This window comes from Pygoscelis adeliae, unplaced genomic scaffold (genome assembly GCF_000699105.1).
Source record: "Pygoscelis adeliae isolate BGI_AS28 unplaced genomic scaffold, ASM69910v1 Scaffold242, whole genome shotgun sequence".
NCBI lineage: Eukaryota > Metazoa > Chordata > Aves > Sphenisciformes > Spheniscidae > Pygoscelis > Pygoscelis adeliae.
In genome coordinates this window covers 300,820-312,904 of record NW_008824369.1, presented here as the reverse complement: position 1 = coordinate 312,904, position 12,085 = coordinate 300,820, and the positions used below count along the sequence as shown (strand labels likewise).

Below are 12,085 nucleotides of genomic sequence, written 5' to 3'. Positions count from 1 at the left end.
GTCGGGTACCGCTAGGGTGGGCACGGCGGGAAGGGGGCGAGGGCGGCGGTCGGGGAGCGGGAGGAGCCTGGCCTGCGGGACACCCGCTGGGGAGCAGCCTGAGGGCGATGGCGGGGGGGGCTGAGGGGAGTCGTCGAGTCATTTGGGTTTCATGTTGGTTGGGGTTGTCTCTTGGGGTCTGCGGTAGCCGCTGACTCTTTCGGAGGGGTCTAAAGGGAGGGAAAAGAGCGGGAGGTGACAGTAAGGCGAGGGCCGAGCTGGCCTGAAGCCGCATCGTGAAGGGGGACGAGGTGGGTTGAAGTATCTGAAAAGGAGCCTGAGACATATGATGTTTCTGCCTGTTTTCTGCTGATTCTTGCTTGCTCTTTGTTCATGGGTCTGGTCCGGTGCTGGAGGGGTGCTGGGTGCTTCCCCTGCCACAGGGGTCATGAAGAGCCTTGCGTATAAATGGGACCGTTCCCCATATACGTGGTGCAGGGTTTTGTGTTGGTGCGTGTTGTCTGTGTAGGTAACAGAAAGGATTTGCCTACTTGCTGCCCTAGGATTCAAAGTATCTGTGGGATCTGTTAAGTCCTCGGTAAAGATCTTCAGTGAGATACCACAGGAGTCGGGATATCAGCAGCCTCCGAAGTCTGTAAAGGTAAGCAGAAGTGTGCTGGCACAGACCACTCTTCCTTCCTTCCTTCCTTCCTTGGCACCACCCCTCTTTATTTTTTTAAAACCTTTGGTGTCAAAATTTTACTCAGATAGGAAGCTGTGGGAGGAAAGGGTCAGCCAACAGGAAAATATCGGTTTTTTCATTTTCCTCTTGTAGGCTGGCATGGGACAGAGCACCATCTAGGAAGCTGTGTCGGGAGCGCTCACCTCTTGACACCGCTGCTAATAGGTGGTTATTACAGCCCATTTTGCTGAGAGCTGAGGTTTGGCTCTGACAGCTGCTCCAGCAATAAAGCGTTTTACCTCATCTAGAAATCATAAACATCACAAACCTTTAAAATACTCCTCTGTAGTTCATATTTTAAATTAAACATTGTTATAAGTTTAGTAAGTTAGTGTATAAAAAAGATATGATTACCTAAAACAGAAGCATTACCTTGGTAAGAGATTTATTTTGAAATGTGTGTCTGTAAAGTGCAATTACAGAATGGTTTTAAAATAAGTCTGAATGCAGATGAACTGACAGTGGGCTTTGAATATTTTTGCACACTGAGCAAACTGTTAATTTGCATTAGAGGGGAATCTGGTTCATGAGAAAAATTCTAATTTTATAACTGATCACAGATTGTTTGCTTTCATCTATGTTGTTTTATACCTTTCTATAAAATATATTCCTTTCTTTTGTTGCTTTTTTTTGTCAGTATCATTTTTTTCCTTCCTTCTTTCCTATATTTCAATATAACTTAATATACTTTTGCTATAAGGAAAATTTTAGTGCAAAATAAAAGATAGCCCAATCACTAATTCTAATAGCAGAGACAAGTGAGCCATGGAGAACGGTCGTCCTACTACCAATTCAGTGCAAAATTCCTGTTGACTTCATGGAAGCAATACTAGGTTTTAAAATTCTCCAAAATAATAACAAAGATAAAAATGATTTTGTGATGCAGGCAAGATACGGAAAAAAGTCTGTCCTAGTTGTAAGTGATCAGTTGGGATATTTTATATAAACTTCATGGTGGAATCAGACAATTCCAAACTTGAGAGATAAGCAAAACGTTCTTTATTATAACTTCATTATTAACTTGAGCAAACAGTTAAATTTTCAGTATTTTGTATTATTGAATATGTAGCTTACTCTGTTGTAACGTTGAAACATATGTCATTCAATACCCTCTCAAGGAAAATCTGTTCTTTCCAGTCCAATTTTAGTAGGATGACTTATTAATGATACATAGTACAAAGGAGTATTGAAATTATAGTGTCTTCTTCAAGGCTGTCTCTGAAATGATGGCGGATATTCCTTAAAACTTGAAATTTTCATATATATTGTGTATATTATAAATAGACGTACTTTTGCATGGCCCTGATCCTACAAGTGTTCTAGGCATAAAACTGTTAGTTCTGCGTACAAGGGGCTTACTGGACAAAGCTGTTTAATCTTCAGGTGAGATGTGTGATAGAAACTTTTAAGATCAAACCTTTTACCTTGTCTCATTTTCCTGTGTATAAAATAAGTCTCATGTCTGGTTATAAACCTGACTAGGTCAGGAATAGATTTTTTGAAAATGTACAAAATCAGCTAAAGAATTACAATCATAGTTCTACATCGTAGCTATAGTAGTTCTACCATAGCAGAACTACTCTATAGTTTTTGGTAATTCAACAGTAACGGTGCCACTATCATTAAATACTGGGTAGTTCCTTACCAACAAAGATGCCAGGTGACAAGACAGATTACAATCTCAGCAAATGTTAGGATAGACTCCAGTAAACTATTTCCTACTCATGTGAGTAATTCTCTCACATCTACTTTGTTTTCTGGAACTTTGATCATTCTTTTGTTTTGAAATACATATGAATTTTATTTTTCTCTCCATATTAATAAGGGTTTCAATCAACAGTTTTCTAAAGATTGCTTGATATTTTTTTTTTTTTCTTTCTTGCAGTCCCTTCTGTAGTCATAGGTCTATTTGTACCACAAGCATGTTTTGCCAGTTTTATATCCACAAGTCTAACCTTCTGTGTTGGAAGAACTTCCTAGTCTGTCATTCGTGTAAACAATAGTCTAATAGCTGGTCTGTTGAAATTATTTTTAGAGGAAAATTGGGCTTTCTCCAAAAAGCAGGGTTGTTTCCTTAATGATAAATATGGTTATTTGCTGAATTTTCAGGTAATACACTTTGTCTTTTTTTTTTTCTCTTTGGATAGTTTAGTATCTGTTTTAATTCAGTTTCCACTAGGTAGTAATTTAGCATGTCATTTTTCATTTTAAGGGGTCAGGACCACATGTGTTGCGACATTTGTCCCTACACAGAGAGTCAGTGAAGACAACTGAATCCCTTACATCATATTTTTGTGGTCTAAAAGTCTCATTAAATATTAAGCCATTTCTATGGATTGCAATTTGAACCAGATTCCAAGCAGAAGTGAATGAAAATGAAAATTCCTCTTTACCCCCCCCCCCCCCCCCTTTTTTTTTTAATAGTCAAAGAATTCAGGAGTAGGAAAGCCCTGTTGGTTATCTCATCCTTTCTTCAAGAAGAGTGGATTCCCTTTTTTCTGGATTGCTCTTTATCGGTTAATGGAAATTCTGAAAAAACATCTTCATTATTCATCTTCAGTTTACTTGTAGAAAGAAATAAGCTTAATCTTACTTTGGTAAGTTTCCTCTTTCACTAATGTAAATGTTTCAGGATGTAGAATTCCATTTTATGATGATAGATTTAATAAAACTTTTCTTTCTAATCAAAAGCATGAGCTATAATGATGTTCCTTACATGGCTAGTAATTGGAAAGTAGATAGTAACATTGTATTCAAAGAAAATTCAATTCTGAATTTTCCCAATGCAGAAAGAAATAAAGTAACTGCTGTTGTGCCACCAGACTAGATGTCAGTATCAGGCACAGGGAGATGGAATAATGCAGTTTACTGTTGGAAGGAAGAAAGAATCTTTAAAATCTTATTGAAGGGGGTAGTCATCCTGCATGCAGGTGTTCCCATTTCACGCATTCAGTCAAGACATCACTAATTTGCAAGTCTGTCTTATTGTGACTTCTGTTAGATTTGGTAAGAAGGATTTTATAGTTACCCTTAAGGAGAACAGTTAATCTTAAAGACACGAACATCTGTACGGTCTTAAGAATACATTCTTAAAGAAGATATATCTATCTTAAAGAATATAGATATCTATCAAAGAACATAGATACATCTTAAAGAATACAGATGTTGTGCAACATTTTGTAAACTCAGATTATTTGGTTGATTTTACTACTTAGATGCTCACATTTTTAGAAAAATGGTGCAAGCATTAAATTTTCTAAGACAGTATCTTGTTGATAGTCAGAATCCCTGTCACTGATACTCAGCCATTGTGTTAGAGAATACTTTTGTTTCAAATCTAGATGATCAAATCATTTTTATTTTTTAAGAAGCATTGCCTAATAGTTTCCAGGCAGGAAGGTCTTAGTCCATCATCATGTCTTTTTTTTCTTATTTTTTTGTAATTTATCAGTACTTGAATAATCTGGTATTCTTAAACCCCTAAGGCAAACTCTTTGACTTCCTCTGTCTGGCAGGCGGGTTTTAGCCATGTATTGTTTCTTAAAATGTTTATGCTGTGACACATATGATATTTGTCTCAGCTGGAAAAATACATTTATAGAAAATCCTGTTTGCTGGTTGTCTTAATGATTTCAAAAGTGCTTGCACCTTTCAGGTAGTCCAAAAAATTTTACGTGCAAGTATTTCATATTGCTTTGTGGAGCATCAAAGCTGAAGCTTAGCAAATCAAACATCTTTTAGGAATGGATAGGAAGCTTGTTGCCTTAAAACAGTCAAAAACCCCAAAGTTAAAGATGCCTCTCTTCTAAGAATTTTGCATGGGTTTTTTTCCAGATGAACTTTTAAATCATATCCTGAATTTTATTTGCAGCTTATTTCAAATACCAATTCTTGACATGTTTTGAGGTTATTGTTTTTTCTAAAGACTTCTAAATGAGCTTAATCTACTCCTAGCATCAAATATTACTGGTTTTGGAAGTCAGTGCTTGTTTCCATTGTGTAACACTGATAGGGCCACTGGTGAGTCATTGAGTGAAGAACACCAGAATGTCCCACTGAGGAAAACCAAATGCATTAAAAATTGTGGAGGTCCACCAATTCTCTAATGCTTATGAGCTGAAATATACTTTGCATTAAAACTTGTTCTACCTGTATTAATTATGCATAGTACTAGACACAAACAGGATGCTTTCTAGCATGAAAGCTGTGCCTAAAATAACAGAAAAAGAGGACTTGGATTCAAAGGACATGGGCTGCAACAGATCATGAGTGGAATTTTGCGTGAAGCTTGAGGGGGTGGTTCTACCTCAGGAAAATGAGAGAGCTTGATGTGAAGTAATTCTCCAAAGGAGAGTGCACTGGTTAAGGCCAGACTCTGTTCCCGCCTTGAGAAGTAGCCACAGTCTCTGAATTCACCTCTGCTGGTTAAATGTATTATTGCATACCACTCTCCAGTCTCACCAAGGCCTGGGAATTTGAAATTCCTAACTCATCCTACACTGGGAGCTGTAGCAGGATTGCAAACCATACATGAATCCTGCTCTAGCTCTTTGCATATGGCAGCAGTTGAGGGATTTATTGTAGCAGTGCTGATAACGGGGGAGGCCCCCACAGCACCTTCCTCCTCCCTGCCCAGAGAAGCGTTCTTAAACAACTCCACAGTGTAACAGGGCTGGCATCCCATGGTACATATGGCAGCCAAGTGACAAGCTGGACTCACTCATGACATACAGTGTTAGAAGGGTTAGACCAGGTGCTCGTGTTGATTCACCAGTGAGCATCTGAAATGCAATTGCGTATCTCCACGTGAGCTGGCTCAAATCTTGCTGCTGGCTAGTCAGCAGTGCACAAATCTGGGTTTAATGAATATGGAACCATAAATTTAGACAGGAGCAGGAACTGGCAACTAATGATTGTGACTTTTAGTGCCCTCAGCTGTTCATGCAACCGTTTGCGAAGCCATGCTGTAAATCAGATCACTCAAGCCAGATTTTAAAAGTTCTGTATTCCATTGATTAAGTTCACGCTCTGGTCCCACAAACAGTTGCATTGGCACAATTGCAGCATTGGTAGACTGTGACACAGACAGCGTGGAAAGAAGGAAGGCAGGCTGCTGGATAGTTATTTTGTCAGCAGGGACAATATCCCTCCGTAATTCTAACCTTATTCTGAACCACAGACTCTCCATCAATTTCACTTTCTGATCCCTCCTGCTCAGCCCTTCTCAAACTGTGCCTATAGTCAGACTTACATGCTTGTTAATGTCTGATCTCCACAATACTAGATCATCTAATGGTAGTAAATTGATCAAGATCAAATATGAGCATGTAATTGCATTCCTGTCAAGATTAGCCAGCTATGAGTTACAGCATTTAGACCAAGCTTTTTCCTGGCTTTATACCGGCAGCAGGAAGAGAAATGATACCAACTCTAACATAAAATCATCAGGAGTAAAACCACTCTCCATTCCTTGTTTTGTGAGGGTTTTGGTTTTTAAATAACTTTGTACTGGTGGGTTGAATTTGTACAAAGAATTTTGTGCCATGTCGCCATCCAAAAACTAAATTTATTGTATCATGAAATTGCAGTTGTATACTGGTGAGAGTATGCCTTCAGCTTCTCTTGTAGGTTATTTTTGAATATATAGCTCCTGTTGACTCCAGGTGCAAAGGGGAGGTGATTCTTTGTTAAAAGGTGATGTGTAATATTTTAAATTCTTACTGTCTCTAACCAAGAAAGGTCCCTATTTATTCCAACTAGTGCAGTTAGAAAGAAGCACGCAGGGTCTGAGGCAGAAAAACATCATTTAAATCCTTTTCCTCTCTTGGCTGTACATACTATTTTATTCCTTTCATATCCTCGTGGATGTAAGAATAATCCCATGCACTTCTATACCAAAATAAAAAGGGTTTGGTATTTTCTTACCATAAGAAGTGTATTTTCAATTTAAAAAGCAGATCTTCACCTTAATTGTCTTTCTTCTGCTGTATTTCTCTTTATAGTCTTAAAGAAAGAAAAACTGTCTCTAAGTACAAAAAGATGTTAAGCAAGGGAGAGTCAAAGTTAAAACTTGGCAAGCACTAAAACAAATAATTTTTCCAAGGAAATGGAGGAGACGGGTCAAATTAATTCCTTATGTAACTCCATTTACCTCAGTGCAGTTACATGAAGGATGAATTTAGTACCTTATACCTCTGTGGTCAGAAAAGGATTTCTGTGATCTCAATCAGCACAGTATAAAATAATCATTCTTAAGAAATAAAATTGTAATTTAAGTCTGATAGAACTGCCCTTGTTATTTTTAGTCTATTAGTATAATTGTAAAAGAACAATAGGTCTACAGAACAACAACAAAATCGGCTTCATAAAAAGATTAGTACATGATGATTTGCAGCTTATATCCTTAGTAACAGTTTTTTGTGGGCAAGAGGAATTCATGACAGACTGCTAAAATGGGCAGTGGCATCAGGGACAGCTTCCCTTTCTTGTAAGTTCCAAAAGCTTTTCTCCAGTTTGCTGCATTGCAACTTCACTTTTTTCCTCCGATCTCATTCCTCTCCCCGACCACTCCTAATTCAGTTCTCCTTTCTCTCAAGTTTCTTTGGGTTCCACTGTGTATGCAGGGATCTGTGTGGCTTCTCCTTACCGCTGAGTTTTCTAGATTTCTCTCTTCAGGCAGAAATATTCAGACTTTTGGGACAGATAAAGGAAAGATGTTTGGCCTCCACCATAATGTCTTTTTAGATTTCAATATGCTTAAATTTGAGATGCTTTAAAATAACGCATTTTCACTGTGAGAACCCAGCCTCCATGTGTCAATCCATAGTATTCAAATATAGCTGTACCCAGAGATTATTTCCATTTTAAAACCTTGTTATAAAACATCAACCCCTGCCTCCCCACCCCACTCCCAAATTCAGGAAATACTTTTAATATCAATATGTTAACATCTTTTAATAGTGTAATATAAAAGCATCCATATAGTGTATTAGTGCAATGAAATTGAAGTCAACAGTCTGTCTTTTTTATCCTTACCAACTTGCAACTATCAGTTTTAATACAGAGGAAAGGATCTGTGTATACATGCATATAAAAGATGTGAAAATACAAAGGCATTTATTGAAAACAGACAAAACCAGGAAGATGATAAAGCAGCAGAAGGAAGTGGCCTCAGATATAAAAACTTTTGCTTTGTAGAGCAGAATTTATCAGTAAAAGCTAGGGTTGGCAAATTGCCATGCTTCAGATAAAACAAGCAATGTAACGTACAAAAAAATTTGCCTTAGTGTACAAAATACAATAGACACTTTTGAAAAACTCATGTCCTACAAAGTAATTCAATTAAACATTTTTTGTTTCCTTTTTTATGTGTATCTTTAAAAGCTTCGTTATATTTTCAAATACCAGAAATCTCAGTTGTACAGATGCAAGCTCTCCTCTAAGGATCTCTGCATCAGGTGTCAGGACATAGAAATTTTTCAAATATCCAAAATTAAACAAAGATGCTGGAGATACATTTTGAAAGCAAATCTTTTGCTTTCAAAATAGTAGAACTATTAAAGCATGTTTTATAGAAAAATGATTCACATATTTAAAATATCTACTGTGCAATTTTAATCCATAAAGCTACTCAAGTAAATGTCTACTGCTCAACGTTTTCACAGTGGATAAAGAACATTTTTTTAAACAGAGTATCTTCTGCATTTCTTTATATGTTTGTGGGGAAAAATCAAAAGCTTTAGGAAATAACAGTACATTTATAACTGAAAGAGTTTTCACATAAAAGTTTTTGAAATCTTCTGTTGACTGAGAACACTTCAAAAGCATGAGAATCTAGGATATTTAGTTCAGTTATTGTACCAGCTGAGAACAAATGAATTATTTTCTGCAAGGATGTTTTCTCCTCTCTGGCCTGGTAAGGCCTGCATTCTGGTATTCCTGCTAGAAGAGAAACCATTTCAGTAGAAGATAGATAATGAGCACAGCTAAATTCTCATGATTACAAAATCATGCCCTTGCTCATTATTCCTATCTGTAAGGCTTTCCCAGAACTCAGCATGTATGGAAGACTCCAAACCTGAAAAACAAGATGGCAGATAACTACAATTAAAACAAACAGATAATTTTTTTTAACATCTTCATCACATTTGCAAGATAAATAGACTGTTATCTGAATACTATTTATATTCTTAAATAATGTCTCATTGTCTCAGAGTGAAAAACTTTTTTAACTTGTTTGCAAGAATGGTTATCTCCTTCATAGGTTAAATCGTTCCATGAAGTATTTTTAGGCTTTTCTTATATTTGACTCTTCGGTGTTCTGATTGCTTCTACGGAATTTCCAGATTTACTCTTTATGAAGAACGGTAGCCTGGCAGTTCTTTTTCTAGCTGCTGCTTTTTCCTGAATGGTCTGGTCTTTCTGCATAATTTGTACAAACCTCTCCTTTCTATAAACGTTGTCTTTCATTCTGTTTTAGTAAAGATGAGATATACAGATGTGAGTTAAAAAGAGATAAACTCTTCTTCATATTCTTCAGCTAAAATAATGAAAGCTGTCTTGAAACTATTAGAAAGGAGATAATATTGTTTTTATTAGATTACAAAACTGCAAGTAATGACAGATAAATGCAGATAAAGCAGTCTTCTCAGAAATCTAAACTGCTAATCAATTAAAGATGTTATTCCAGAATGCTGACCATAGGCAATAGGAACGAGTAAAGCAGTGTCTTTATCACACCGGGATTTTGGAAGATCCGTATTAATTCTAGAATAATACAACAGAAAAGAAAAGTATGCTTTTACCATGCTTAATGTAGCACTTAGGGATGTGTTTCCATTCTTTGCTACTGGACTTTTTATCATTTATTGAAAGCACTTAAGCAGAAATTTATTCTTGAGCTCAACAAGCAAAGATATTCATGCATGTGTATGTTTACATGTAAATATTTATATATGGTTGTATACATGCAGTCAGAAAATGACAATTTCATATTTTATGTTAATGAAATGGTCTTTTATCTCTAGATCACAAGATTAGAGGTATGTTGGGAGTATGATGAGCAAAAGACTCTCTGAAGGCTGCTACACAGCCGGTGTGGATATACTACATTGGTTTCAGTCCAGTTTTGAACAGAGGCATGGCCACTCATGTTCAATAATTGGTTGAATAATGGGAACTCTTTTTTGGTTTCCATACAGAACCCATTAGCAAAAGTTTAGATGCAGACTCCACCTCTGAGTTTGGAGTCTGCCTGATTAAAATAATTTCTCCTCCCCTTCTGCTAACAATCAGCAATTGTTTAAAACTTCTGTAGTACTTCTTTAATAAAGTCACTGGTAATAACAGCACACTAAAGAAATGTCATGTAAAATTCTCCCTGAATTATTGAATTTACTGTTAGTTGGGGTATCTTCTGTTATAAGTGGAAATTGCAAGGAGACACTCTATTACTATTCTGCCGATGTATGGGTCAGTCGCAACACCCTTTACAATAACTGTGAGAAACTGGCTGTGGATTCTTCCTTACAATAACAAGAAATTATTACAACATAACAATGTTTGTCGGATTAATTTGAAAGCAGAATTTGTTGTGATTTAAACTGTGAAAAGAAAAAGAGCTCTGAAAATATTTTTTCATACTCGTTTCTTCTAACAGCCTAGTTTCTTGTAAAGACTTTCTAATTAATGTAATTTGGTGTGACTTCATTAACTCACCATTTCAAGAAGATAGTCCAATATATTTTCTTGATCATTAGTAGTAGATAAAAATATTAAACTTCTATTTCTTTAGCTGCAGCACCAACGTTAAGCAGCTGAATTTAGACAAAGTAATGCAAAAGCCAGCGTACCACAGGTGAACAACGTGTAGTCAAGAAACAAAAAAAACAACATTTAATACTCCAGGGAAAAAAAAAAAAAGTTACACTTACTTTGCATAGAAAGCTGTAATAACCTTGTTAACAATGACTTTGTTCAGTTCGTGTGAGTATCTAAGATTAAAAAGCAATAGAGACTAAAGCTACGTAAAAATTCTTAGCAAAAGTTGTTATAAATTTAATCATTCAAATGAAGTAGCAAATTATACCATTTTATAAACTGGAATTCCTAGGAGTTTTCTCTGGTTTAGAAGACCATCCAGTATGGTGTAACTTTGGACATTGTGTATTTTATCCTTATAGTTCTCAGTTGGTAAATGCTGACTCTTCGTTTCAAAATAATACACATATATTAAGATTGTTTTTCTACAAGGAGTACAATATTTGGAAAGTATGCAATGAATTTCAAAGCACTTCAGGAACATGGCATTGTCTCCATTTGAGTTGCTGGGAAGGTTCACATTGACTCTACTGTCAGTAGGCCTGGACTTTTAACCTGGCCTAAATTTAAGGATATTCCCACACAAGTCCAGACCTTGTGGTTTGGTTCACATAGGGAGGTCCTCATGCTCACAGAGCTCTGATTAAGTCAACAAGGCTAGACATCAGTACTGATCTTGTGTGATTGGATTACAGGATTGAAGCTGTGATTTGTCCTACTAAAACCACTTTAAGTTACTTAAACAGATAAATCCTACTATCAGATTTCTTTTCTTATTGATTACACTTTCTGAAATGCAAAAAAAAACCAAACCCAAAATCTTGCTTGCTTTCTCCATGTTTTTAATGGACTACTTCACCTTCTAGTTCTGCAATATCATAAGGTGTATGTAGGACAGGAAGGACAACAGAAATAACTCTGGGAGAAAAATAGTAAAAGGGTAACTTTCCTTTTCCATAAAATGGATATAAAATACTTGTGCTTTTTTATTTCCTCTGAGCCCATTTCCAGTCCTTGTTTACCCCCACCCCCTCCGTGGGATCTGAACTATTTGACAGAGTTCCTGTTATAAAGGCAAATCAGATCATATCTATGTTGCTTCTTGTCTCAAGTTGTAATTCACATCATCTCATCCCATGTTTCTGGCAAAATGACCTATCAAAATTAAACCAAGAATATGTTCAAAGCCCTTTTTTTTTTTTCTTGGTTGGTCTTTTTTTCTCCCCCTGAGTTTATTCCTTACCTCCCAGGATTGTATGTTAGGTTGAGAAGAGTCATCTTGTGTATGTCATTACCTATCACAGGTAGAATATCTGCTAGGAGGCAGAAGTGCAGTTCCCTCCCAGGCGGATCAGCTGCTGGATTTAACAAGCACATGTGAGCAACAAAGATTTACTAGAGGTATTTTCACTGATAAAAGCATTATTTTATAGTAACTATAGTAACAATAGCAATATACAAAATAGAATCAAACCTTCGGACAATGCTGTTTCAATAGGGGCCTTCAGAAAAAGCACTTCCTATATGAAGAAAGAGAAACTGCTA

At 36.5% G+C, this 12,085-nt stretch overlaps 1 protein-coding gene and 1 long non-coding RNA gene across 2 annotated transcripts in view; one reads left to right on the top strand and one right to left on the bottom strand.

The window, feature by feature from the left end:
- CYTH3 (cytohesin 3) overlaps positions 1 to 274 on the bottom strand; it is a 51,274-nt gene extending 51,000 nt beyond the window's left edge. The window contains exon 1 of the mRNA XM_009320049.1: positions 10 to 274. Within this exon, the coding sequence (XP_009318324.1) occupies positions 10 to 274 (265 nt within the window). The remainder of the gene's footprint in view (positions 1 to 9) is intronic.
- A 270-nt stretch (positions 275 to 544) lies between these two features.
- Positions 545 to 2,449, top strand: LOC103913499. Its single transcript, XR_663427.1, has 2 exons — positions 545 to 640; positions 815 to 2,449. It is a non-coding gene; the product is annotated as an uncharacterized LOC103913499 (long non-coding RNA).
- Positions 2,450 to 12,085: the final 9,636 nt, after the last annotated feature.